At 40.8% G+C, this 23129-nt stretch overlaps 1 protein-coding gene across 4 annotated transcripts in view; it reads left to right on the plus strand.

Annotated features, from left to right (window-relative positions):
- Positions 1-23129, plus strand: part of LOC140917218 (caspase recruitment domain-containing protein 8) — a 39631-nt gene that overhangs the window by 13187 nt on the left and 3315 nt on the right. The window contains exons 2-14 of one of the 4 annotated variants that reach the window (XM_073359534.2): positions 1902-1933; positions 8583-8633; positions 9445-9495; positions 10002-10031; positions 14573-14617; positions 14714-14757; positions 14858-14907; positions 15957-16177; positions 16265-16515; positions 17848-17982; positions 18359-18497; positions 19821-19874; positions 21778-21858. In XM_073359534.2, coding sequence (XP_073215635.1) covers positions 1902-1933; positions 8583-8633; positions 9445-9495; positions 10002-10031; positions 14573-14617; positions 14714-14757; positions 14858-14907; positions 15957-16177; positions 16265-16515; positions 17848-17982; positions 18359-18497; positions 19821-19874; positions 21778-21858 — 1184 coding nt within the window. The remainder of the gene's footprint in view (positions 1-1901; positions 1934-8582; positions 8634-9444; positions 9496-10001; positions 10032-14572; positions 14618-14713; positions 14758-14857; positions 14908-15956; positions 16178-16264; positions 16516-17847; positions 17983-18358; positions 18498-19820; positions 19875-21777; positions 21859-23129) is intronic. The other 3 variants (XM_073359535.2, XM_073359537.2, XM_073359538.2) reach the window with 3 other exon arrangements.

Here is a 23129-nt window from a genome sequence, read left to right on the forward strand (position 1 = left end):
AAATGAACTTCAGACCATCAATCTGTCTGATTACAGTGAGGATTTAGTTTATGCCAGAATGTTATGCCTAGATGAAAGGTTTTCCTCACAGTGGTATTAGGAGCATTGTATTAGTGTTACTGGGAGGAGAATTTGATGATGATTATATAGTTTGGCACTGGGTTGCCAGATATTAGTATTGCCTTGTATTTTCTTACATTTTGAATCGCTGTGTTGCGCAATAGATTCATTCACTGGCTTTTCATCTTCAGAGATCTGGCCCAACTCAACTTGAGACACCATAAATGGTCCTGGTTTTCAGAAAGTGCAAAATCATGCCCTTCTGCGGTATGTTGGATTGAACATACACAAATTCAGACACTTTACATGACTAGTCACTTAAAAATTTTTTTGCCTTGGTTTCTTAGATTACACATAAAATTGAGTTTTTATCCTCATCTAATACGTCCATATTACGTATTTTCATATAATTGGAAGTCTGAGCAAAAGAGAGGCCTTGTGAGAGTTTTGCCACTAATTTCAGTGGGGCCAGAATTTCACCCCAGGTTTTTGATAGGATACACATTGAAAGTCAGGACTATAGTGCATTGAGTTGCATAATGGGGAAGTGCTACTTGTTCTTCTTTTAAGGAGCTTGAAACAAACACTTCAAAAATGTTTGTACTTTTAAATGGTCTTCATCATTTCATTAAATTTCATGTGATTTTAATGTATTTTGAACTTACTTGGATGTAGAAATATGGATACCAAATAAAGCATTGAAAAGGTAACATAGCTTTAGACTCTGATACTGCAAACACTCATGCATATGAATAGCTTGATATGTTGTTTGCAGTGTTGTAGCCATGTTGGTTCCAGGATATTAGAGAGACAAGGTTGGTGAGATAATATCTCTGTGTAAGCTTGAAAGCTTGTCTCTTTTACCAAGAGAAGTTGGTCCAATAAAAGATATTACCTCAGCCACCTTGTCTCTCTAACTTTATATGTGAGAGTACTTAAAATGAGTTTAGTGAGTCTACTCACATGCATAAAGTTGCTCATGTGTCTTAAACCCTGGACCTGCAGACTCTTGTGCTCATGCTTAAATAGTTTAATTGAAGGTAAGTGAGTCGTTCTGTTGAAGTTAATGGGCGTACTCATGTGCTTAAGGTTAAACATGTGTTTGAGTGTTTGCAGGATTGGGGATCTTAGTTTTTATAATACATTTGCTGTCCTTTGGATACCCCAACAAATAATGACATTGTGTTCTGACTTGGCTTTTCTGATTATATTATAAGATAGCTACATTCTGCCATTTTGTACGCAGATTCATAATGTTTCAGTAAAAATAAATTTTTAAAGAAAAATTTTATACTATGAAAGTTATTATTAAAGCACTGAAGTATTTTTGACATGGATTGGGTTACTTAATAATCCTTTATACTTTTTTCTCTTCATAATAGTCAACACCTAAACTAGTTGTTCTTTCTACTGTCTTTATGTCTGATCCTGCAAATCCTTTCTCACAAGAATAGACTTTACTTATGAAAGCATTTCCCCAGTGAGACTACGCACAGAGTCATTACGGGACCACCAGATCATCAAATCTTATGTCACAGGGCACTAAACACTACCCAGCCACCCGACACCAAGCCCACGACCAGAATTAGAACAAAGTTTTGCAGCCCAGAGGAGGCTAAACTATTCTGTAAGGGTGTGTAGGATCAAGCCCTACATCAGAATTACTCTTCAGATTTTCAGGGTATTTAGCTAGTTATTTTTCATTTTGATTTTTGGGTTTACACTTAAAAATATTTCTTATTAAATACCATGTTGTAGACTGGTCACTTGTTGGTTGTAGTAACAGAATATGGCAAAATGTAAACATATATTACTGACATACCAATCGTTTTGTCTTCCAGTAGTGATGATGTTTCCTCTATAGAAGCAAAAGGTACAGTAACTTTTCAAAATATACAATAGTTTCAAATGGATTTGTTATTGGATTATCAACTCTGTTGAACTTGAATCTCAATCTGATTAACCAAACTACATTTATTTTGTATCCCATTAGTCTCATGAATAAAAATTTGTGGGGTTTTGTTTGTTTTCTGTCATTTATATTTTTCTCAGATCCGTCATATATTCCTTTCATGTTATTTATAAATGTATAAAATATCATGATTAGAGGAAAGGTAATCATGCATTTATAATTCAGTATGATGGCTTTGACTAACTTCTGTGTATCACATTTAAAGCATGGATTATTCATATAATGCCAAATACTGCAGTTAGTGGGTGTTTTGTGTGAGATAAGGTATGGCTGAATTTGACCTATAGTGCCCTTACAATTTCAGTTACAGTAAATGTGTAAAAAGAAACTATGACAGATATTGCTTGAAATTATGATAGCTACAATAAAGACAGGATGATCTATACAGATGCTCTTATACATCTAAATTCTTGTATGCTCTTAATAACCCCAGTGTGAACTAAGTTCCTTTGTTTAATGCACATCTTCATTTTACCCCCCATATAGCCCAGTTCTATGGCCTATGTTATACAGGAAGTCAGACTAGATGATCACAATGGTCCCTTCTGGGCTTGGAATCTCTGAATAGCTTCCTCTCTTTTTTGGATGTACTATGGTAATGAGTAGGGGAATCAGTAATTCTGCTGTCGTGGCACAAGTTGTCTGGCTATGAAAGAAGAGTGAGTGACCTCTTCCAGAATGATTCTAGGTGATTATGCATCACCTTCCCTGTACACTAGTAGCAGGCATGGTGACAGAGTGGATGACCACAACCTTTCCTCTCTCTCCTGCAGCTGTAATATGTCACTGCTGCTTCTCACTGATCTTCAGCACCTAGAATTGAGAGCCCCAAATTTGCTACTGGTTACAAACCTCATATTTTCTGGTGGCATAATGTTATGCTTTCCTTAAGCCACTGGATAGGCAGAATTTTGAAGGGTATATTCAATAGTGAAGAAGTCTTTAAAAGGAGAGTGAAGTTAGTTCAATAAGTATGAATTTACAAGGGTAAATTGAAGACAGCAGCGAAATTCTCTGTTTCCTGGAGAACTAAGAGAAAGTCTCAAAATAACTAAAGTCACAAATGCAAGCTTTTAACTTCTTGATTGTTTTTAGTTGTTCCTTGAGCCAAATTATCTTTATGAGAGGAAAAAATAATAGGTTGAGTTAGAATAACAAGGACAGCAGCATAATTAATTACTAAGCTATGGAGTCTGGGAGAGAAGGAAATAGGAATTTACTGTCAAATCATGTCAGTAATTCAGCCATAGGTTTACTCTCCCCAAATATCATGAGCCATCTGATCCGGTTATGGCTAGATGCTGTAACAAAAGAGGCATGATGTGTGCCCACATTGCCTCCTTTAAACACACACCACTCCATAGGATGAAAGATGCCATACTTTCCAAAACAAAAACTGGGACACTTTTATGACCAATTTTATAGGGTTACAAAGCTCCTATAAAAGTGCACTCTTTTTTAATGTGTGCTGATGTTGCTACTGCCAGCTCTTAACTCAGCAGCAACATGTATTTCTCAAGTGGGAGGATGTTTTTCAGTAATCCGGTGTTATGAATAACTTTATCATGAAACACTGGACTAGTGTCATTAATAACCATTTTGAGCAAAAGATTGATTTTCATAAAGTCATTTAACATTTGTCTGAACTCCAAACTGTTCATCACAATGAATACTGTTCGTGGTAAACACAGAGCATATTATTGAAGAAACATTTTGTAGTTATTAAAAAAAACAGAGCATTTTGACTGATGAAATGAAAAGCCAGAACATTTTGGGTGGACCAGAAGAAGTTCTTCGGATACTAAGATATAATTTGAAAAACCAGGATTGTCTTGGTAAAACAGGATATTTGGCTACTTCATGTAAGATTATGCTATCATGTATTCCCATCTCTTGGTAAACCATACATATTTGATACAGGATCAGAGTTAAAGTTATTTATGGAACTTTAATTTAGCATTTTTGGGTTTTCAAACACTGATTATTTTTATAATAAAATAAAAACCAGCAGGATCTTATTAAAGGGAAAAAGGCAAAATACCACATTTATTGTGAATACAGAAAGAATCATAGTAAGCAGTTAGTTATAGTTATAACATTCCATTCAATCTCATATTTATTCACACATTCATTCATACAGACACACAGGTTCTGCAAGGTTGTTATCATAGTTACCAGCCTTAGAGTTGCTCATGCCAAGCCACTGGCCAGGTGGCCTGGACATGAGGAGGGAGCAGGGTCTTGTCAGATGCTCATCTGATGCTCCTGGAAGTTGGTTTGCAGAATCAGACCCCCAAAGTTCTCACTTTTTAGAGTCTATTTTTATAGGAATTTCTTCCTATGCCAGTCTATGGGAATTGCTTCATCATGCTGTTGCTGAATCAATCAGCAGATAGCACATTCCTGACGGCTCCGTGCTGCTAGATCTTATCTTGTTCTTTGGTTCTCCCATTCTTGAGGCTGTTGGGTGGATTCCAGTCTGCCCTCTGGGGGTCCTCTGGTTATTTCCACTTGACGCCTTCTTCAGCCGATGGACACTGGATTCTTAGGCTGGCACCTCCCTGATCATTCAGTTATTATCCACACCAAGCATCCATCCACATACATCCTCTATCTCTATTTTAATCACAATTGTTAATACAACAAAAGGGCGGGGAGTCTCTGAATGCTGTTTCTGTATTTCAGAGTATTGCTTTGAGTCTCTCTCTGTGCGAGTAGTTGTTATTACAAAGAATTGCTTTGAGAACAGACTCTGTCTTAGAATGTACTAATGCAATTAGCAGCTTGCAAGTTTAACACATAGAGGGAGAGAAACAGTACCAAAAACCAAGAGACCTCTTAATTAGTAATACCCTGGAATTTAAACTATGGGGAATCAAACTCATTTGTGATTTTAATACAGAACTTCTTTAATATGATCCAGCACTATAACATTCTAATCAGGCTTTCTTCTCATAATATATTTACAATCCTAGCTCTGTCTTACCAAAGTTTTGGGATTTTTTTGTTTTGTTTTGATCTAGGTTAATCAGAGAATTATGTAGACTAATAATAATTTTCTAAATAAAGAAATCACTACTTTTACACTTCCATTCGCATTTAGAAATGGACAGGTACTCTCTCTCTCTCTCTCTCATCTTTGAAGAGGAAACAGTTTGTGTTTAGACTAAAGAATCTTAATATAAATTTGTGTGTATTTAATTTTGCACCTAACTGTCCATGGTCCTGGTCCATGACTGGTGCTCCTGGGTGCTACCACAATACAAATGATAAATTATAATAATTATAATAACTGAGCAATGTTGTGCTATTTTATAATAAAGTTGACAGAAACTTTCATGAGGTTTAAGTTTTTGCCAGATAATGGCAAAAAAGACATCTAAAACAAATAAGACTAATATAACTGGCCCAGCTAAGCAAGTCCTACACTCAACTTGGTAGCCATGGCATGAGGGAGGAGGCAATGGGGGTCACACAGCCTCTGGCCCATTGGGGAAGGAGGAGTGGGGGACACAAAGTCCTTGGTATAAGTGGGGAGAGTGGTAGGGACTCCCTGAAATAGAAGGGGATGGGAGGGGGCAAGAAAAGGGGTGCAAGGAGCCCATGGTGTCTGCCGTGAGTTTGGCCTGCAGAAGCTATTGAGTATGCAGCCCCCTAGTGGTAATAGTTTATAGGTCTAGGCCAGCGGCTCTCAACCCGCGGGCCCGCATGCAGCCCAATTAGCACACAGCTGCGACCCAGCTAGCGAACAGGAGCGGCTAACAGGAGTTTTGTGAGGAAGTTTAGAGGGAGAGTCGGGGGGTGGGGTGGGGACTAGATACACTTAACATTCTTTAAACTTAAAGCCAAAAACACCCCCTGATAAAAACAAAACATCAACAAAGGAACAAGCTGCAGGAGTAAAAAGAGAATGCAGGCAGAAGTCCAGCAACAGAGTGGGGGATATCCAATTTATTGCACCCAATGCAGCATGTATGATTACGTGCCCTATAGGCAGGTGGCATATGTGTGTGTTCGGTTCAAGGAGCTCCTGGTCCTCGGAGACCGAGTATGGGGTTTGGAGATCAGAGTGGCTGAACTGGAGGAGCTAAGGGAGACAGAAGTACATAGATGAGACTTTCTGGGACGCAGTAGAACGGTCCCACCCCCGTCTGAAAGCTTCCGTGCTGTTGAGGAGGATGAAAGTCTCAGGGAAGGAGAACATCCAACTGGAGCAGAGGGAAACGATCCCATAGTTGAGAGGGACCCTCCTTCCATATGACTTTGTGGTATCCTCTCACACTGATGACATCTCTCCAGGGGAGGGAACTCCAGTTATTAGGAAGAGACAGGTAATAGTTATGGGGGATTTGATCATTAGAAAAATAAATAGCTGGGTTTGCGATGACTGGGAGGACCACATGGTGACTTGCCTGCAGGGCGCCGAGGTGGCAGATCTCTCAAAACATCTAGATAGACTTATGTGTAGTGCTGGGGAGGAGCCGGTGGACGTGGTACATGCAGGTACCAATGACATAGGGAAGGATAGGAGAGAGGTCAAATTTAGGCTGCTAGGTAAGAGGTAAGAGGCCGCAGAAAAATTTGAGGCCAAATTTAGGCTGCTAGGTAAGAGGTTGAAGTCCAGGACTTTCAAGGTAGAATTCTCTGAAATGCTTCCAGTTCCACATGCAGGGACAGTTAGACAGGCAGATCTGCAATGTCTCAATATATGGATGAGATGATGGTGTAGGGAGGAGGGGTTTAGATTTATTAGGAACTGGGAAAACTTTAGGGAAAGGGGGAACCTATACAGGAAGGATGGGCTCCACCTAAACCAAAATGGAACCAGATTGCTGGCACTTAAAATTTAAAAGGTCGTAGAGCAGTTTTTAAATTAAGGGCTCGTGGAAAGCCGACAGGTGTGAAGGAGCATGTGGTTCGGACAGAGACATCCCTTAGAGGAGGCTTTTAATGGAGATTCTCTATGTCCTAGTAAGGAGGAGAGGATGGAAGATAATAAAATACGGGTAGGATCTGATAAGAAACAGTCAAATGAAAAAGAGTCCCATTCAATTTCATCTTTTTTTTAAAGTTCTTATATACAAATGCTAGGAGTCTAAATAATAAGATGGGTGAACTAGAGTGCCTTGTATTAAATGAGGATATTGATATAATAGGCATCACAGAAACTTGGTGGAATGAGGATAATCAATGGGACACAGTAATACCAGGATACAAAATATATCGGAAGGACAGAATAGGTTGTGCTGGTGGGGGGAGTGGCATTATATGTGAAAGAAAGCATAGAATCAAATGAAGTAAAGGTCTTAAATGATCCAAACTGTACCATAGAATCTCTGTGGATGGTAATTCCATGCTCGAATAATAAGAATATAGCAGTAGGTATATATTACCAACCACATGACAACGAATAATGATAGTGACTGTGAAATGCTCAGGGAGATTAGGGAGGCTATTAAAATAAAAAACTCAACAATAATGTGGGATTTCAACTATCCCCATATTGACTGGGTACATGTCACCTCTGGATGGGATGCAGAGATAGTTTCTTGACACCTTCAATGACTGCTTCTTGGAGCAGCTAGTCCTGGAACCCACAAGAGGCAAGGTAATTCTTGATTTGGTCCTAAGTGGAGCATAGGATCTGGTCCAAGAGGTGAATATAGCTGGACTGCTTGGTAATAGTGACTATAATATAATTAAATTTCTCCTTCTCATAACACAAGAACTAGGGGTCACCAAATGAAATTTATAGGAAGCATGTTTAAAACAAACAAAAGGAAGTTTTCCTTCACACAATGCACAGTCACCCTGTGGAACTCTGCCAGAGGATGTTGTGAAGGCCAAGACTAACAGGATTCAAAAAAGAACTAGATAAGTTCATGGAGGATAGGTCCGTCAATGGCTATTAGCCAGGATGGGCAGGGATGGTGTGTCTAGCCTCTGTTTGCCAGAAGCTGGAAATGGGCGACAGGGGATGGATCACTTGATGATTACATGTTCTGTTCATTCCCTCTGGGGCACCTGGCATTGGCCACTGTTGGAAGACAGGGTACTGGGCTAGACGGACCTTTGGTCTGACCCAGTATGACCGTTCTTATGTTCTTATATGTATGTTCTTAGCTGTGTGCTAAAGGCCGCTGGGCCTGTGCAGCAGGGTCTGGGTTCCTGGCCGCCTGGCTGCCCAGCGCAGCGGGGTCCAGGCTGCCCAGCCTGACATGGTGAGGGGGTCAGGGCCGCCAGCCAGCCCCGCAGGGTCCGTGGTCTGGGGCTGCCGTCTGGCCCCTCACCCTGGGCTCCACTCCTGGCCACACTCTGTGGAGGGGGCTCTGTGCAGGACGTGCTGTGCATCGGGGTCTGGGGGCGTTTTTGGCGGGGGGGGGGGCGCTTTGGTTCCCAACACTGTGGGCCGCATAAAAATAGGTTGAGAACCACTGGTCTAGGCTCAGGGACTTTAACTGTTTGTATGTATTTGAAAACATTATCCATTCTTTCATTTTTCTTGTAAAACATACATGTTTAATCCCCTGCTGTATTTCTTTTTCTAAAGTAGAAAGTTTTGGCACTAGAGAGGATGACTCAGCTCAAGAGTGTAAATCAGGTAAGCAGAAAAGTATTACTCTTACTAAAGCTCTAAGTCTTATTGAAGAATCCATTGAAAACTGCAAGCAGATAATCCAAATAATACTCTCTTCTTCGAGTCTGGGATATTTTACATTTTGATCAACACCAAACTTCATAGAACAGGCATGTTCTACCGTTCTGATCCTTTTTAAAGGTGCCTAAATAAGGTCTGTCATGTCACTGAGGTGTTATGTAAATAAAGGGAGGAATTTCTCATGTTTTGATAGAGTAAGCCTGTGGTATCATTTTTATGCTAACTCCTTAAATTGTGTTTTTTTCTTACCACTGTTTTCTTTTCAGCTTACACTTTTAAATGTAAGGTAATGAAAACTTTTTGCAACACATTCACTGTCTATGGATCAAATCATGGCTGGTCTGTGCAGATATGCTAATGTGGGGAGAGGGTTCATGGAACTCTTTCCCCACTATGCCTGCTGTGGGCCAACCATAGCTTAGATTGCTGACGGGGGGGCTTTATGTTATGGGGCTAGAGGTGGTCTCTCAGGTAGGAAGGTCCCAAACCATTCAGGGCTTTATATGTCATAACCAACATCTTAAACTCTACTCATAAACCAATAGGAAGCCCGCGCAGATTCTGGAGCATTGATGTCGTATACTCCCAGCAAAAAAGCCCCCTCAATAAGGGCCGCTGCATTTCTCTCTCTCTCTCTCTCTCATGTATATATCTTGTTGCCTGGCTAATCTGCTTGCATATCTAAATTTACGTTTTGTTTATCCATGAAGTTATTTAATTATTACCATGGCTAATGGGATGTAATTTTATTAAGGAGATGACAGTTCTGAAAATAACTCTGAAAGTAGCTCTGAAAGTGAGTCAGGTGAGTATTATGTTGTAATATCTATGTTTCATTGCACTCATTTAAACTTTTAGATTGATCTTAAATGATTAAAACACTACTGTTTATGTATATAATTTCAAACCAGTTGTTTACCATGATCAGTTCAGTGATTAGATACTGAGAAGCTGAATAATATTTTATGTGCTCAAATTATTCTCATGGTCATTCATGATTAAGGATTTACACAGAGAAGTAATAAAAAAAAGGTTAAAGTTTTTTTATTCTAGACACAATACTTGTTGAAATCATTTTTTGTTTCACAATAGTTGTCCTTAGCAACAAGAGGTCATAAATACACTTAAAAATTGGCAGCGAAAGTGGCAAAACAGGATGAACAGAAAAAGAATTGCAGGAAGTGATTGCTGTTAGTGAAAGGCATGCATGTTTTGAAGTATGTGTGTTATATTACCAGCAGTCTATTTATATTTCATACATGTTGATAATTTAATTTGTATTTAAATAATTAGAAGGCTTTTTGTCTGCAGATACTGAGGAGACAAATACAAGAAAAACAGGTGAGTATATACATATTCGTTCTTATTTCTGTTTCCATAAAAGGACAAGTTCCATTAGTAATTCTTACAACAATTTATAGGGGGAAACGGGATGCAAGATCAACCAAATGGCTGAGTGTTGATACAATGTGTAGCATAGTCTAGTTGTAAAGAATTTCTTCCTGTTAATCCCTCCCCAAATTAATAAAGAGCCCAGTTAAGAATTTATATTGTATGGTCTTACGCACTCATACCGTGTATTTATAAATAAGTACATTCAAAAATACTTCCTGAATGCAATTTTAAAATTGCAGAGTTATGAACCCTAAATTCAGGATATACCAAAGTTACTGTACTCCCTTGCATGTAAGCATTGCAAATAGCTATGGGGAAAACTAATCTCAGGTAAAATAGAGTTTACTCAAGAATGGATTCAACTCACAGCCTTGAATTATGTGTTCACATATTGTTTTTCAGCTAACATAGTATAACAGCATGTCACACACACCTCCCTTAAGATAGTGTGATCATGTAATGAAAGACTCTCACAGCCTGGTTCTGCAACCCTTTCGGCTGGCACTACTAATGTGAGTATACATTACTCACCATGATTAAAGGCTGCAGAATCAGGTCAGTGGTGCATATTATGGGTAGAGCTGGTACTGCCACCTATAGTTAAGGTAGCCTGACACTTCCCATTAAAAACCCCTGTTTTCAGTTGCTTATAACATTGCCAGACTTTCATGATTCAGTCTGATATGTTCCATGCTGAGTGTTGAAGCTTTTTGCAAAGTTTCAGCAAAAATGGTCCATCCATTTCCAAAAACAATATTAGGGAAAAAGACATTGTTTTTCCCATATTTAAAGAGAAAAAATCTTACATCCATTTCATTGAGAAGCTCTAGTGCAGTGGTTCCCAAACTTTTTTTTTTGCAGACCACTTCAAAATTGCTGAGGGTCTCAGCGGACCACTTAATGATCTTTCCAAATGTTGTTTGTACCGTTAGCTAACTATTGTAAAGCGCTTTGGATAAAAGCACTATATAAAAAAAACTTTAATAATAATTAATGTTTTTTTGTTCTACAAATAAAAACACACCACTCATATTTTAATATCAGTAGTCTTATCTTTCTAATGCGATGGATGTGCCCTCTCTCCCCTGTCGCGGCAGCCCCTTAGCTGGGGCTAGGAACGAGCGGGGTCTCTCCCTCTCTTCTCCACTGAAGCAGCCCCTGAGCTAGGGCTGGGAAGGAGGGCCATCTCTCCCTGGCAGCCATAGCCCAGGAGCTGGGGAAAGTCGCCTCTTTCTCTGGCTGCCACAGCCCTGCACGTCCCAAATTCACCCCACTCCCTCTTCTCACCCCACTGACCCCTCCCTCCTATCCCCTATTCCCCCCAGGGCCACCACCTCACCTCACATGTGCGTCTTCTCCAGGGTCCAGGCACCTAATTAGTGGAGACGTGGCTCCACACGTGCGCAGGCGTGGCTCCACTAATTACTTGCGTGGCCCTTCATTCTCTCATGTGTGGCCACCCAGGCACATGCCTTAGAGGGAACTATCCGCAGACAACCTGAAAGGAGCTTGCGGACTACTGGTGGTCTATGGACCACAGTTTGAGAACCTCTAATTAGGTGCCTGAACCCTGGAGAAGACGCACATGTGAGATGAGGTGGTGGCCTTGGGGGATATAGGAGGTAGGTGGGAGGGGGCAGTGGAGTGAGAACAGGGGTTGGGGGGCATTTGGGACGTGCAGGGCTGTGGCAGCCAGAGAAAGAGGCGACTTTCTCCAGCGCCAGAGCAGAAGCTGCCAGGGAGAGACGGCCCTCCTTCCCAGCTCCAGCTCTGGGGCTGCTGTGGCGGGGGAAAGAGGGCACATCCATCCCATTAGAAAGGTAAGACTACTGATATTAAAATATGAGTTGTGTGCTTTTATTGTAGAACAAAAAAATTATTATTATTAAGGGTTTTTTTATATAGAGCTTTTATCCAAAGTGCTTTACAATAGTTAGCTAACGGTACAAACAACATTTGGAAAGATCATTAAGTGGTCCGCTGAGAACCTCAGCAATTCTCAAGTGGTCGGCAAAAAATAAAGCTTGAGAACCACTGCTCTAATGCCTCTCTGGTTTGGAGCTGGGACTTGAAATTTGGCCTGGGGGAATCACCCTGGTGTCAGGGATAGGCTTTTTGTCATCTATGTAAAAGAGTGTCTCAATTTGGCCAAGTTATAAGCCTTTAAAAATCTCACTTCACACATGCTCTGTAGAGATTTGTTAGAATTTGGCAGTTAAATTCTCTGAAGATTACATCTGCTACTCTTGGGGGAATTCTGCACACACACAAAAAAATTCTGCACATGATATTTGAAAATTCTGCAAAATTCTGCATATTGTATTTGTCAAAATAACACAATATAATCATGCCAGTTTCAATTATTTTGGTATTTTATTTCAAAATATCTGTCAGTGAGTATGTCTGTAACAATACGACCAAAAAAAAAAATTCTGGTAATTTATTTTTAAATAGATTCCTTACTACGCATATTAATGCAGAACTTTGAGTAATTCATTTAAATTACAATACAGAACTGTATTTTCTGCACCTGTCAGAAGTAGTGCAAAGGCTTGGGGGAGTCAGGGGTAACCGAGGAGCTGAGGGAGGGGGAAGGAGCCTAGGAGTGAACCTGGAGGATGTTGGGTGTAGGTGTGAGAAGCTTTTTGCGGGGAAGGGGGATTGTTAGGGAGTTGGGAAGTCTCCCCCATGCAGTCCCAGGCTTACCCCAAGCCTCTCCCATTCAGTCAGTCACATCTGCCCCCGTCCCTGTACTCCCCATCCCCATGGGTCTCTGCAGCCCCTCTCCTCCATCCCCAGGCTCAGCATTGTCACTCCACTAACTTCTGAGCCCACGCCCCAGTCTGTCCCCCCACTAGCCATTCTGAACCCCAGTCTGTGACCCTCTAGCAGCCCCGTATGCCCTACTCTGTCTGAACCTGGCTCTGCGGCATGGTGCTGTGATAAACTTCTACTTCTGGGGGAGTTCTACAGCACTGGGCATCAAATTTTTTTCCCCCACAGAAAATACATTCACCCCAGAAGTGCTGCAGTTCCGCCTTTTGCCTACCAGAGGCTGCTGTGGTGCCAGAGCAGCTGGCTGTGTTCATGGGTTCACACACTTTTCCGATGGGGGATTGAGGTCAGACAAAGAGCCAGTGGTGGTGGGAACTGGAATAGCTGGGCAAGGATAGTGCTACAAGAAGACCAGGGTTGGAAGATTGGGACTGGCTGGACAAGGTGACTGGACCTGGGATGAGGAGCCTGGAGGGGTGGAGACTGGGACTGGATAGATAAGGCAAATGGGATTGGGGTGAAAAGCTGTGTGGGGTATGTAGGAAACTGGGTTGGGGAGCTGAGGGGAGAAGCAGAACTGGCATAGGGACAGGCTGGAGGGGACATGGGCAGAAGGGGTCAGGTTTGTGGGGAACAAGAGCAAAAGGGTCTATGACTTCTGTGACTCCTCACAGCATTTCTCTGCTGTCAGCAAATACCTGGGAAACCCGTTGGCAAAGTGTGTGTGTGTGATTCCCATCTGCTGCTGATCCCTAGAAGATGACAACCTACTACAGCTATCTGTTACTCTGTTAACTCAATGGCAAGGGTCTGTGCTGTAGATCTAAAGGTTCCGATCCTACCGACGAACACGTAGGGGTCAGTATGATTCCACCTGCTGATTCCAATTTCTGTTTTTGAAAACCTAAGATATTACACACACAAAAACCTATGTGAAAAGAATATTAAGGTTGTAAAGTCAAACACTGGAAAATTAGGAGATGTTAGAACTAAGGTGGCCCATGCCCTCTTATGCATACACATTGTGATAGATCTTTGTGCTTACTTTTATAGAACCCTGAAATTTGTCCATTATTTCATACATTCTTAAATATGAAGGCCATAAGGGACCATTTTGATCATCTAATCCCTCCTCTTGCATGACACAGGCAATATATTTAACCCAGGGATTTCTGCATGTATGCTAACAATTTGTGGTTGAACCACGAGAGTTAACGGAAAGACAACACTTAAACATAGGTTACTATGTGTCGTGGACAGTTAAGAGAGAAATACAGTATTGATGAACGAGTTTTTATTTACATTTAAATCAGACTGTATGAATCTCATGGGTCTGAGTCTATGATGTGAATTGAAATAAAGGAGTTGAGGTTGCTGATGAGGGAAGGGAATAGTAGCTTCATTTCTTTTGGGTCGGCAGTTGAAGTCAGTGGGGTTGTCCAAGTGCAACTGTGAGCAGAAATTTGCCCAGAGGGCTGATGGATTTGATATATGGTGTATTTCTGCAAAATATCACTGGATTAAGCAGTGGAAAAAACTAGAATCAAAGGGAGGTTAGAATGTTTAGAGCCGATGGAAGGATATTAAAAAAGATCATCCTCCGCTTTATTTTATGCAAAAGCTTTGACTAAGGCCTGTTTCAGCTTGAGTGTAGTTCATTATACATAATTGTGTATGAAATGTGTATTTTATAGAAGTCATCTTTTTTATAGATGAAGAATTGGAAAAGAATGAATTGCTGCCACCTGTTGCATCAGGTTTGAATGTATCTTGTTGAAATTGTGCATCTAACAATTTTTAATAATTTTTCATTTTAAAGAGTTGATTTTTACCTCTATTTTTTTTTCATTTAGAGGCTAATAGCCAATTTCGCTGTGAACATGTCAAGACTGAACATGTACGTTTTTAAAATCCACACGAGAATTTGTGTTAGTATTTTGCAAATTGTAATTCTGCAAAATTTGTGCTTCACCAAATTTATTCATTTATACATACAGAACCAGAAAGAGCAAGTGACCCCCAGAAGACTTCCCAGAGGAATATTTTGGTAGGTATTGTTTAATGTAATTGGTGGATGTTTACGTTGTCCAGCTTAAAATGCTTCTATCTTCAGCTGAATTACATAAGCGATTAATTTATCGTAAGTATCCTGCTCAGTAAATCCATTAAAAATAAACAGTTCATTACTCTCATCAGCACTAGCTTCTGGGCCCAATCCAGCAAAATTTAACTTGAAGTATGTGAGCAGTCTCATTGAAGTAATTAAAGTTAAGCACGTGCTTACGTCCTAGTCCGAGGCTTCTGTAAAGTGTCTTGTTCTGTAATTCCCTTTTTTCACCTGAACTTGTCTAGATGTTGTGTACTTTCCATTTGAATGTCTGCCTTGCCACAGTTATTCATGCATTTCTCACCTCTGGATTGGATTACTGTAATGTGCTTTACTTTGGATTAGTTCTGAATATCACTCAGGTTATATCTATATAGCAGCTGGGAGGGTGATTCCCAGCATGGGCAGACAGATGTGCTAGGTCTGCTTGAGCTAGCATGTTAAAAATACTGTGGCTGCGGTGGCAAGAGTGGCAGCTCGAGCTAGCTGTCCGTGCCAACCCTGTCCACACTTCTGTTTTAGCACAATAGCTTGAACAGAACTAGTATGTGTCTGCCTGCCTGCATGGGGAATCACCCTCCAAGCTGCTGTGTAGACATACTCTCAGAAACTTCAGCTAAGGTCTGGTCCAACATCCATTGGAAGTCAGTAGGAGTTGGTTTGAGCCCCTAGTGTGGGTAGCAGCTCTCCACTTTACCTGTGTATCAAGCTCTGCACTGGTTTGGACTTCGTCCATTCCTGCATTCATTTAGCTGGCACGCTAAAAAAGCAAACAGACAAGCTTAGGCTTAATCTTTAAAAAAAAATTAAATAAAAAGATTTTATGTGCTATTTTCCATGCTGTTCTTGGTGGGGAGAAAACCTCAAAGGAACGAGTCATTTTTAAAAAATAATTTATCTCATATGAACCACTTTTAAACAAATCACATTACGTAATATTTAATACGTAATGAAAGTTAAACTGTATTTGTCACACTTGTCCAATACAGGTTGAAGCTGGAGGCAGAGGGAACTTACCAATGTACTGTTACAGGCTTGATTTTCGATGTAACCAAGGCTGCTGTAATCAAATATTCCGTGTTGTCTTGGAGCAAATATGCTGATTATGTTAAAAAACCATGGATAGTCGGTGGCCCTATATTTGATGTCAGTTGTGACTCAACCTCTGTTCTTACTTCCATTCAATTCCCACATTCCCTCAGCCTAAATGGTAAGTACTGTATATTGAGTTTAACAAATATAGCTATCTATTACTATTCATTATAAGAAATGTTAATGTTTTGGTATCTCTTTGCAGATCATGAATCTGACATGACATTCAAAGTTTTACATATCAAAAGTACTGGTCCAGCATTTGAGCCTTCTGTTGATCATTCAATGACGCATGTCAAATGGCATGTGAGTTCTCTCTCTCCAGTAGGACCGGTTATTCAAACACAAGAGCCAGTACAGTACGATGGGGCTGTAATTTTATACAAAGTTGTCAATAATCACCCTTCCTTATCATTTCGTGTGTATGTAGCGACAAATAACGATTCATTTATAAAGGTATGGTATGTTTTTTTAACTTACCAGTGGAAAGTGCTCAAATTCAATATAAATATGCCCAAATGTTGATCATTAAAATGTTGACATTGTCTTGTAGTTTAGGCCTCAGATCTGATGTACATTAAATTTATAATGTGGCCATGATGTTGTAGACATAGAGAGTCTGATCTTCCAATAAAAAGAAAAGAAGTACTTGTGGCACCTTAGAGACTAACAAATTTATTTGAGCATAAGCTTTCGTGAGCTACAGCTCACTTCATCGGATGCATGCAGCTCACGAAAGCTTATGCTCAAATAAATTTGTTAGTCTCTAAGGTGCCACAAGTACTCCTTTTCTTTTTGTGTATACAGACTAACACGGCTGCTACTCTGAAACCTGATCTTCCAATAGAGTGTCTCACATGCCGGGGTTTAGGAGTCATTGGGAATTCCATGCATGGAGGGCTTGCAGGATCAGGATGAGGACCAGAATGGTTCAGCTCCCAAATTAGCTCATACTCTGTCATTCATTTTCATTGTTTGTGACAGAATTGACCTTTAAGCTGCCCCATGTAACATAACAGTGAGAGAATGATATTTGAAAGTTACTGAAGAATAGACACTTGGCAGGACTCACTCTGATCCAGTCGGTATTGTGATGCTGTTTGCAGGGGGCTAACAATAGGTCTGCTCCTTGCTTTATTCAGAGGAGGCTAAATATGAAGTCAACATGTTGGCAATTAGAACCCAGTCCTGCAAAGAATTGTGCACCCTCATTTCCCCTTTGAAGTTTTCTCATTGGCAGTGGAAAGTGGTCAGCACCTCAGAGGATAGGGTTCAATGAAACTAGAGAAGGTAGAAGAATGTTTCTCTGGTGGTTTCTTGCTAACGAATGCTTTTGTAAATTTGTATATTGCTTTTTGTAAGGCTTGTTGTGTGGAAAGGCACATACGTGGTAAAAAGGATTATTAGTAATGAGCAGAAATGAAAGTTGTGAGTAGCACTTTAAAAAAAGCCCTATAGACAATCACATTCATTATTTGCTTAATGGGATATCATCCGAATGCAGTGGCTTACTGATCTGCAAAGGGTGAAGGTTCCATCAGTGTCTGATTGGAGAGGGATCTGGGTGCCTTGGGCACATAAACCTGTCCAGCTGTGAGTGAGAATATATCCCATGATCTGTAAATGTTTGATTTGACCATTTACTTTCCAAGGAAAAGCATCACCATCCATTAATAAAATTGGGGATATAGAAAACCACAAGGAAGTTTAGAAGCACATCATTGTTTATGAAATTCTTTAGTTTGTAGACCAGGATGAGTATCAAGTAAATGTATTTTTAAATTTTAGGATATCTCGAAAGCAGTAAAACATTCTGATAAGAAATTCATCAAAATTGACAAGCCCCCGGTTTGTCAAAAACGACTACAAAATGGAAAGAGATACAGATTAATTAGTGAGTCAGAAGCTGAAATAACTCCTGAGGTATGTTCTATATGAATACATAATTGGACTGTCAATGTGCATATCACAGCTCAGCTGCAAATATTTTGTGAAAAATACAGGTTTTATCATTTATACTCCTCATAAATTCAGGGCATGCATCACTGTAAATGAATTCCAGCACATTTGTTTATTATCATTACAGGAAAGCTATACCCTTAGAAACTCTAAAACTATAGGGGTGAATCCGGGCCCCACATGAAATCACTGGCAAACTTCCTGTTGGCTTCATTGCTGCCAGGATTACACTCCAGATCTATGCCACAGCTTTTCTGAAAGCTGCCTTTTTATGTTTAAGCTATTTTAATGCTTACAGTAAATGTTTTAGCTTTTTTAAAAAACTGATTTACATTTTTAGGAAATTGAATTTGTTGATGGCTCTCTCTTAAAATTAAAAAGTTATATTGAAGTCTACTTGGAGCAACCTATGGAGTTTACATTATCTTTGATTGAACTCGAGTCTGAAGAAATTCTCTGGAAAGCAAAACTAAGAGAATGTGAGTATTTTTTGTGTTTGACTGAGCTATAGTTTGTTTCTGTTGAAAACTTGTGCAAGTTTGGGTCAAATTCTGTTTCCATTGAGGTCACCAGATCTGGAGCTGAAAGTGCCAAAACACTAGGAAAAGGCAGCTGTGATTCTTGTGGCTAGGACAGAGGCAGGGAATATTGGAAAACGTAATGTAATTTATTTTAATTTAAATATTATATATAATATAAAATATCTCAACATTTTATAACTTTTATTTTGTGGGTTTACACATGTGCTGCAGCAGAAGTGCAGTCATGAGAGCATAACATCATTACAGTCTCAGAAATGAGAATGGCAAAATATATTTTCCATTTGGTTAATAATATATGTATAATATACATTTGAAAAAGAGCAAAGGCCTGAATATATATTTACATGAGCATAATATAAATATGAATTTACCTAAAACGCTAGAAGTAGAGCATTGAGTACTCTGATTTAATTTATGGAACATGGTGAAACTTTACCCTGCGAAATATTTATTTGTTTGTTTGTTTATTTGTATAGCTAATATTACACAAATTTTCAGATAACCAAGACTGAAAGATGCCCAAAAATCAATGTAAAATAAATATTTATACAATACAGAGTTTTATGACTTTAGATCTAGTGATATAACGATAATGATAGTAATATTGTACTTTGTTATTTTCCAAAATGTTTGTTCCCTGTTTTACCCAAGTAGATAGATTTTCTAACAAGCTGCTATTCATTATGAAAGTCTGTAGGGATGTGAATGAATCTCGGTAATGAAATAAATACAGAAAGGAATAGATATTAGGATATTTGGGAACTGTGTTTCAAAAAAGATTTGGTTCATGAATGTTATGTAAATATCATGTTGTGCTGATTTAGAATGACATAACACTGTAGTAGAACCTTGCTTATTTACACTAATGACTGAGAACCCATTAGAAGATGGTCAGAATTAGCCAAGGGTTAAATCTTAACTTCCATGGGTTTGGATCAGGCTGTTTATCAACTGACCAAACAGTAAAAATTGAAAGAATTTCACATTGCAGAGTAGACTGTTTTAATTTATTTTAGAAAGGGTGGTTGAGTTCTAATTATTAAAGATAATACATCATATTATACATGCTGTGAAATATTTGATAAAAGTAACAAAATCATAGCAAAATGATCTCATTACAGTACCCTACTGTTAAATCTTTGCTGAGCAGTGGAAGAGACTAATAATTTTTCTGTGTGAGAATTATTGGATTTGTGGATTAGCAGTGAGAATTATTGTAGTGCCTTTCATTTACTCCAGAAAACATTTATATTTTAACAGGTGACTGGATACTACATGACCAGAACAAGAATGAGCAGAAAAGAAACACAGTCAGTAAGTTACTTAAAAGAAAAGTGGGTACTACATTATTTCTATTCTTTACAACTTGGTTGTGCTGTGTAAGGTTCCTCCCTCTTGGGGTTAGTGCACCCCCTTCCAGCAGCGTTGGGGAATCGGTAGGTTGGCCGGATGTTTGTCAGGATGGCCTGACTTGCAGCCATGTAACTGCCCTATTAGCACTTCCCATCTCTACCGGGGGGCGCAGCACACTGCCCAATAGCAGGGGTCCCCAGTCCCTGGTTGGGGTGCATAACAACAGTCTGTGACTCCAGCCCTGCGGAGTTAGGGTTGCCAGGTGTCCAGTTTTCAACCAGAAAGTCTGGTAGAAAAAGGGACCTGACAATGTCCGGTCAAATGTACTGACTAGACACCCAAAGTCTGGTTACTGTGGGCAGGGGAGGGGGGGAGGTGCTGGGTCATCACCTGCGCCCATAGGCGACGACTTCCCCTCTGCCTGGTGGGTGCTTGACCCCCCTGCCCCGCCCCTGTCCCGCCTCTTCCCACCCCTTTACCGCCCTCACCTCACCCCCATTCCACCCCTTCCCCAAAGTCCCCACCCCTTATCTGGCTCCTCCTCCGAGCGCGCTGCATCCCCGCTCCTCCCCCTCCCTCCGGGAAAGTCCTAAGTGTTGCCAAACAGCTGTTAGGCGATGGGGGCGGAGGGGTGGGAAGTGCTGGGAGGGAGGGGGAGGAGCGGGGATAAGGCGCACTTGGGAGGGGGGAGGCGGTAAGGCGGGGGAGGGGGGAACTTGGCTGCCGGTGGGTGGCTCCAGCTCCGGAGCACTCACAGAGTCGGCACCTATGCCTGCGCCAGCTCCTACTCAGCTGGGGTTGCCTCCTACCTACACCCGGAAACTGCAGCTCCCAGTCCTGGCTCCACAGGCAAGTCCCTCCTGACCTGGACAGAGGGGAGTGTGCAGGAGAGGGAAACAGCAGTGAGCAATGGGGGGAAGAGAAGCGAACAAGGCGGGGCCTCGGGAGCCGGGGCGGAGCCTCAGCAGGAAGAGGAGGGGCACTTCCGGCCCTCCTGCTGGAGTGTCCGTTTTTGAAATATTACAAAGTTGGCAACCCCAATTGGAGTGTGGGGATTGATCAATGAAACAGTCTATTGCCCTCGGCTTGCTGGCTGGGGCAGGCAACCACCAAACAGTCTCTGGGCTCAGGTCCCTTTGGGAATTGTTCTGAGCAACAGTTACTGGCTCAGGCCTAAGGTTTCATGCCCGGCCAGCTCCTGAGTGTGGGGTGGGGAAAGGGGACCCATGCCCATCCTGATCCATCGGGTCCCAGCCCAGGAGCCTAGCAGTGGAAGACAATCCCACCAGGGGCTCAGCAGGGAAGCGGGCGGTTGCTGCTTTGCAGCCCAGCAGCCCAACTGGACCAATGTCTGGTTTCGCTGGGCAATTTCCTACCAGTTCCTGCGGGTGTCACTCCGTTGCAGCCCAGCTGTGGCTCACAGGCTTGCAGTTGGGTGGCCCTTGCTCCAGTCTCTCCCCAGTGTCTTCTGTCTTCTGGGGCAGTAGGTTGCTGGTCTTCGCCGCAACTGGTCCTCGACCTCACTGAGGGCTCAGCTTTCTGAGAGAGCTGTCTGCCTCGTTCTCTGGTCCAGCCGAACTGAGCTGCAGGGCCCTACTCTTATACTTCCTGCCCTGCCCTGCCCTGCACTTCCTGGGGAGGGTGGGACAGGGTTAGCTGCGCCTAGCAAATAAAAGATTATGTCATGTGATGAAACCTCCAGGAATATGTCCAACCAAAATTGGCAACCCTAGCTGTGCCTCCCAAGGGAAGTAAACCCCCTCTGCACTGGAGAGAGGCCACTCTGCTTCAGTACATGCTGATTAAGCACAGGAGAAAAATATATGAAACAAAAAAGTAAAATCAGTTGTCATCTACTCCTTAGGAAACAGAAGACGGAAATCAAGCAACAGCCTCTCTGACGAAGAATTTTATAATAAAAGGCTAAAGGGTAGAGATATTTCAGGTAGAGAATTTTTGTGTGATTCAAAAATATTTGTTTATGGTTCATTTTATACTATTTATTTATTTATTTATTTATTTATTAGGGCTAAATGTTAAATTGGCCTCCACAAATCTGACCACAGAATTTATGGGGACAGAAACCTGCATTTGTGGATGCAGAAGGCATCAATATACCTCATTTGTAGGAACAAATGTTTGCTTTTATGACCCACAGGTTGATGCTATAAATTAGGTGAGTGCATACATCAAGACAAAAGAGCTGCTTTTGAAGAATTTTTGCTATAGTGCTGGATTTTTTTTCCAGAAGAATTCTCCACCCAACGACTGGGACCAGATTTTCTCAAAGTTCAGCTCCCATTCTGGCATCTGAAAGTAATAGTCTGATTTTTCAGAAGTGCTCAGCATCCAATAGCTCTCATTGAGAAGTCACTCAAGCACATGCACATGCTTATGTACTTTGCTGAATTAGGGCCTTAATTCAATACGTTTCAATATCAGATGCACCTGGTGCTACTGGATATGCTAACAGATAACAGGTTGCATGGATAATTCTAGATGCCTCTAAGAACCTTAGCTTTATTTTTCTGCCAAACATATTGCTAAAAGTTCAGCCTTGCTGGCTTTCCTAATGGTTACTCTGAGAAATTATAGACATGCTGGGGTTAATCACCAAAATGTCATACAGAGGAGTATCATATTACAGTAGACATTACAATAGTCAAAATTGTACATTTGGATCCAGTTTCTGTTTACAATTTCATGTATATAAAGTTTTAAGTCAGAGCTTTACATTACATTTTTAACCCCTGCTTTACAGTGTTTGAATTCTGTCCAGGAAAGGGATACATCTTTTGCTTCCAGTACCTATTTCTGCATGGTCAGCTCATCCAAAGAAAATAATGATAATGTCTGAATAAGGTGATATTCAAGAAATGCAGAAAGAATCAGCAAAAAAACCGAGGAGTACTTGTGGCACCTTAGAGACTAACAAATTTATTTGGGTATAAGCTTTCGTGGGCTAAAACCCACTTTATCAGATGCATGCAGTGGACAATACAGTAGGAAGATATATACACACAGAGAACATGAAAAAATGAGTGTTGCCATACCAACTGTAACGAGACTAGTCAATTAAGGTGGACTATTATGAGCAGGAGGAAAAAAAACCTTTTGAAGTGATAATCAGGATGGCCCATTTCAAACAGTTGGCAAGAAGGTATGAGTAACAGTAGGGGAAAAATTAGCATGGAGAAATAGTTTTTACTTTGTGTA

This window comes from Lepidochelys kempii, chromosome 9 (assembly GCF_965140285.1).
Source record: "Lepidochelys kempii isolate rLepKem1 chromosome 9, rLepKem1.hap1, whole genome shotgun sequence".
Taxonomy (NCBI): Eukaryota; Metazoa; Chordata; order Testudines; family Cheloniidae; genus Lepidochelys; species Lepidochelys kempii.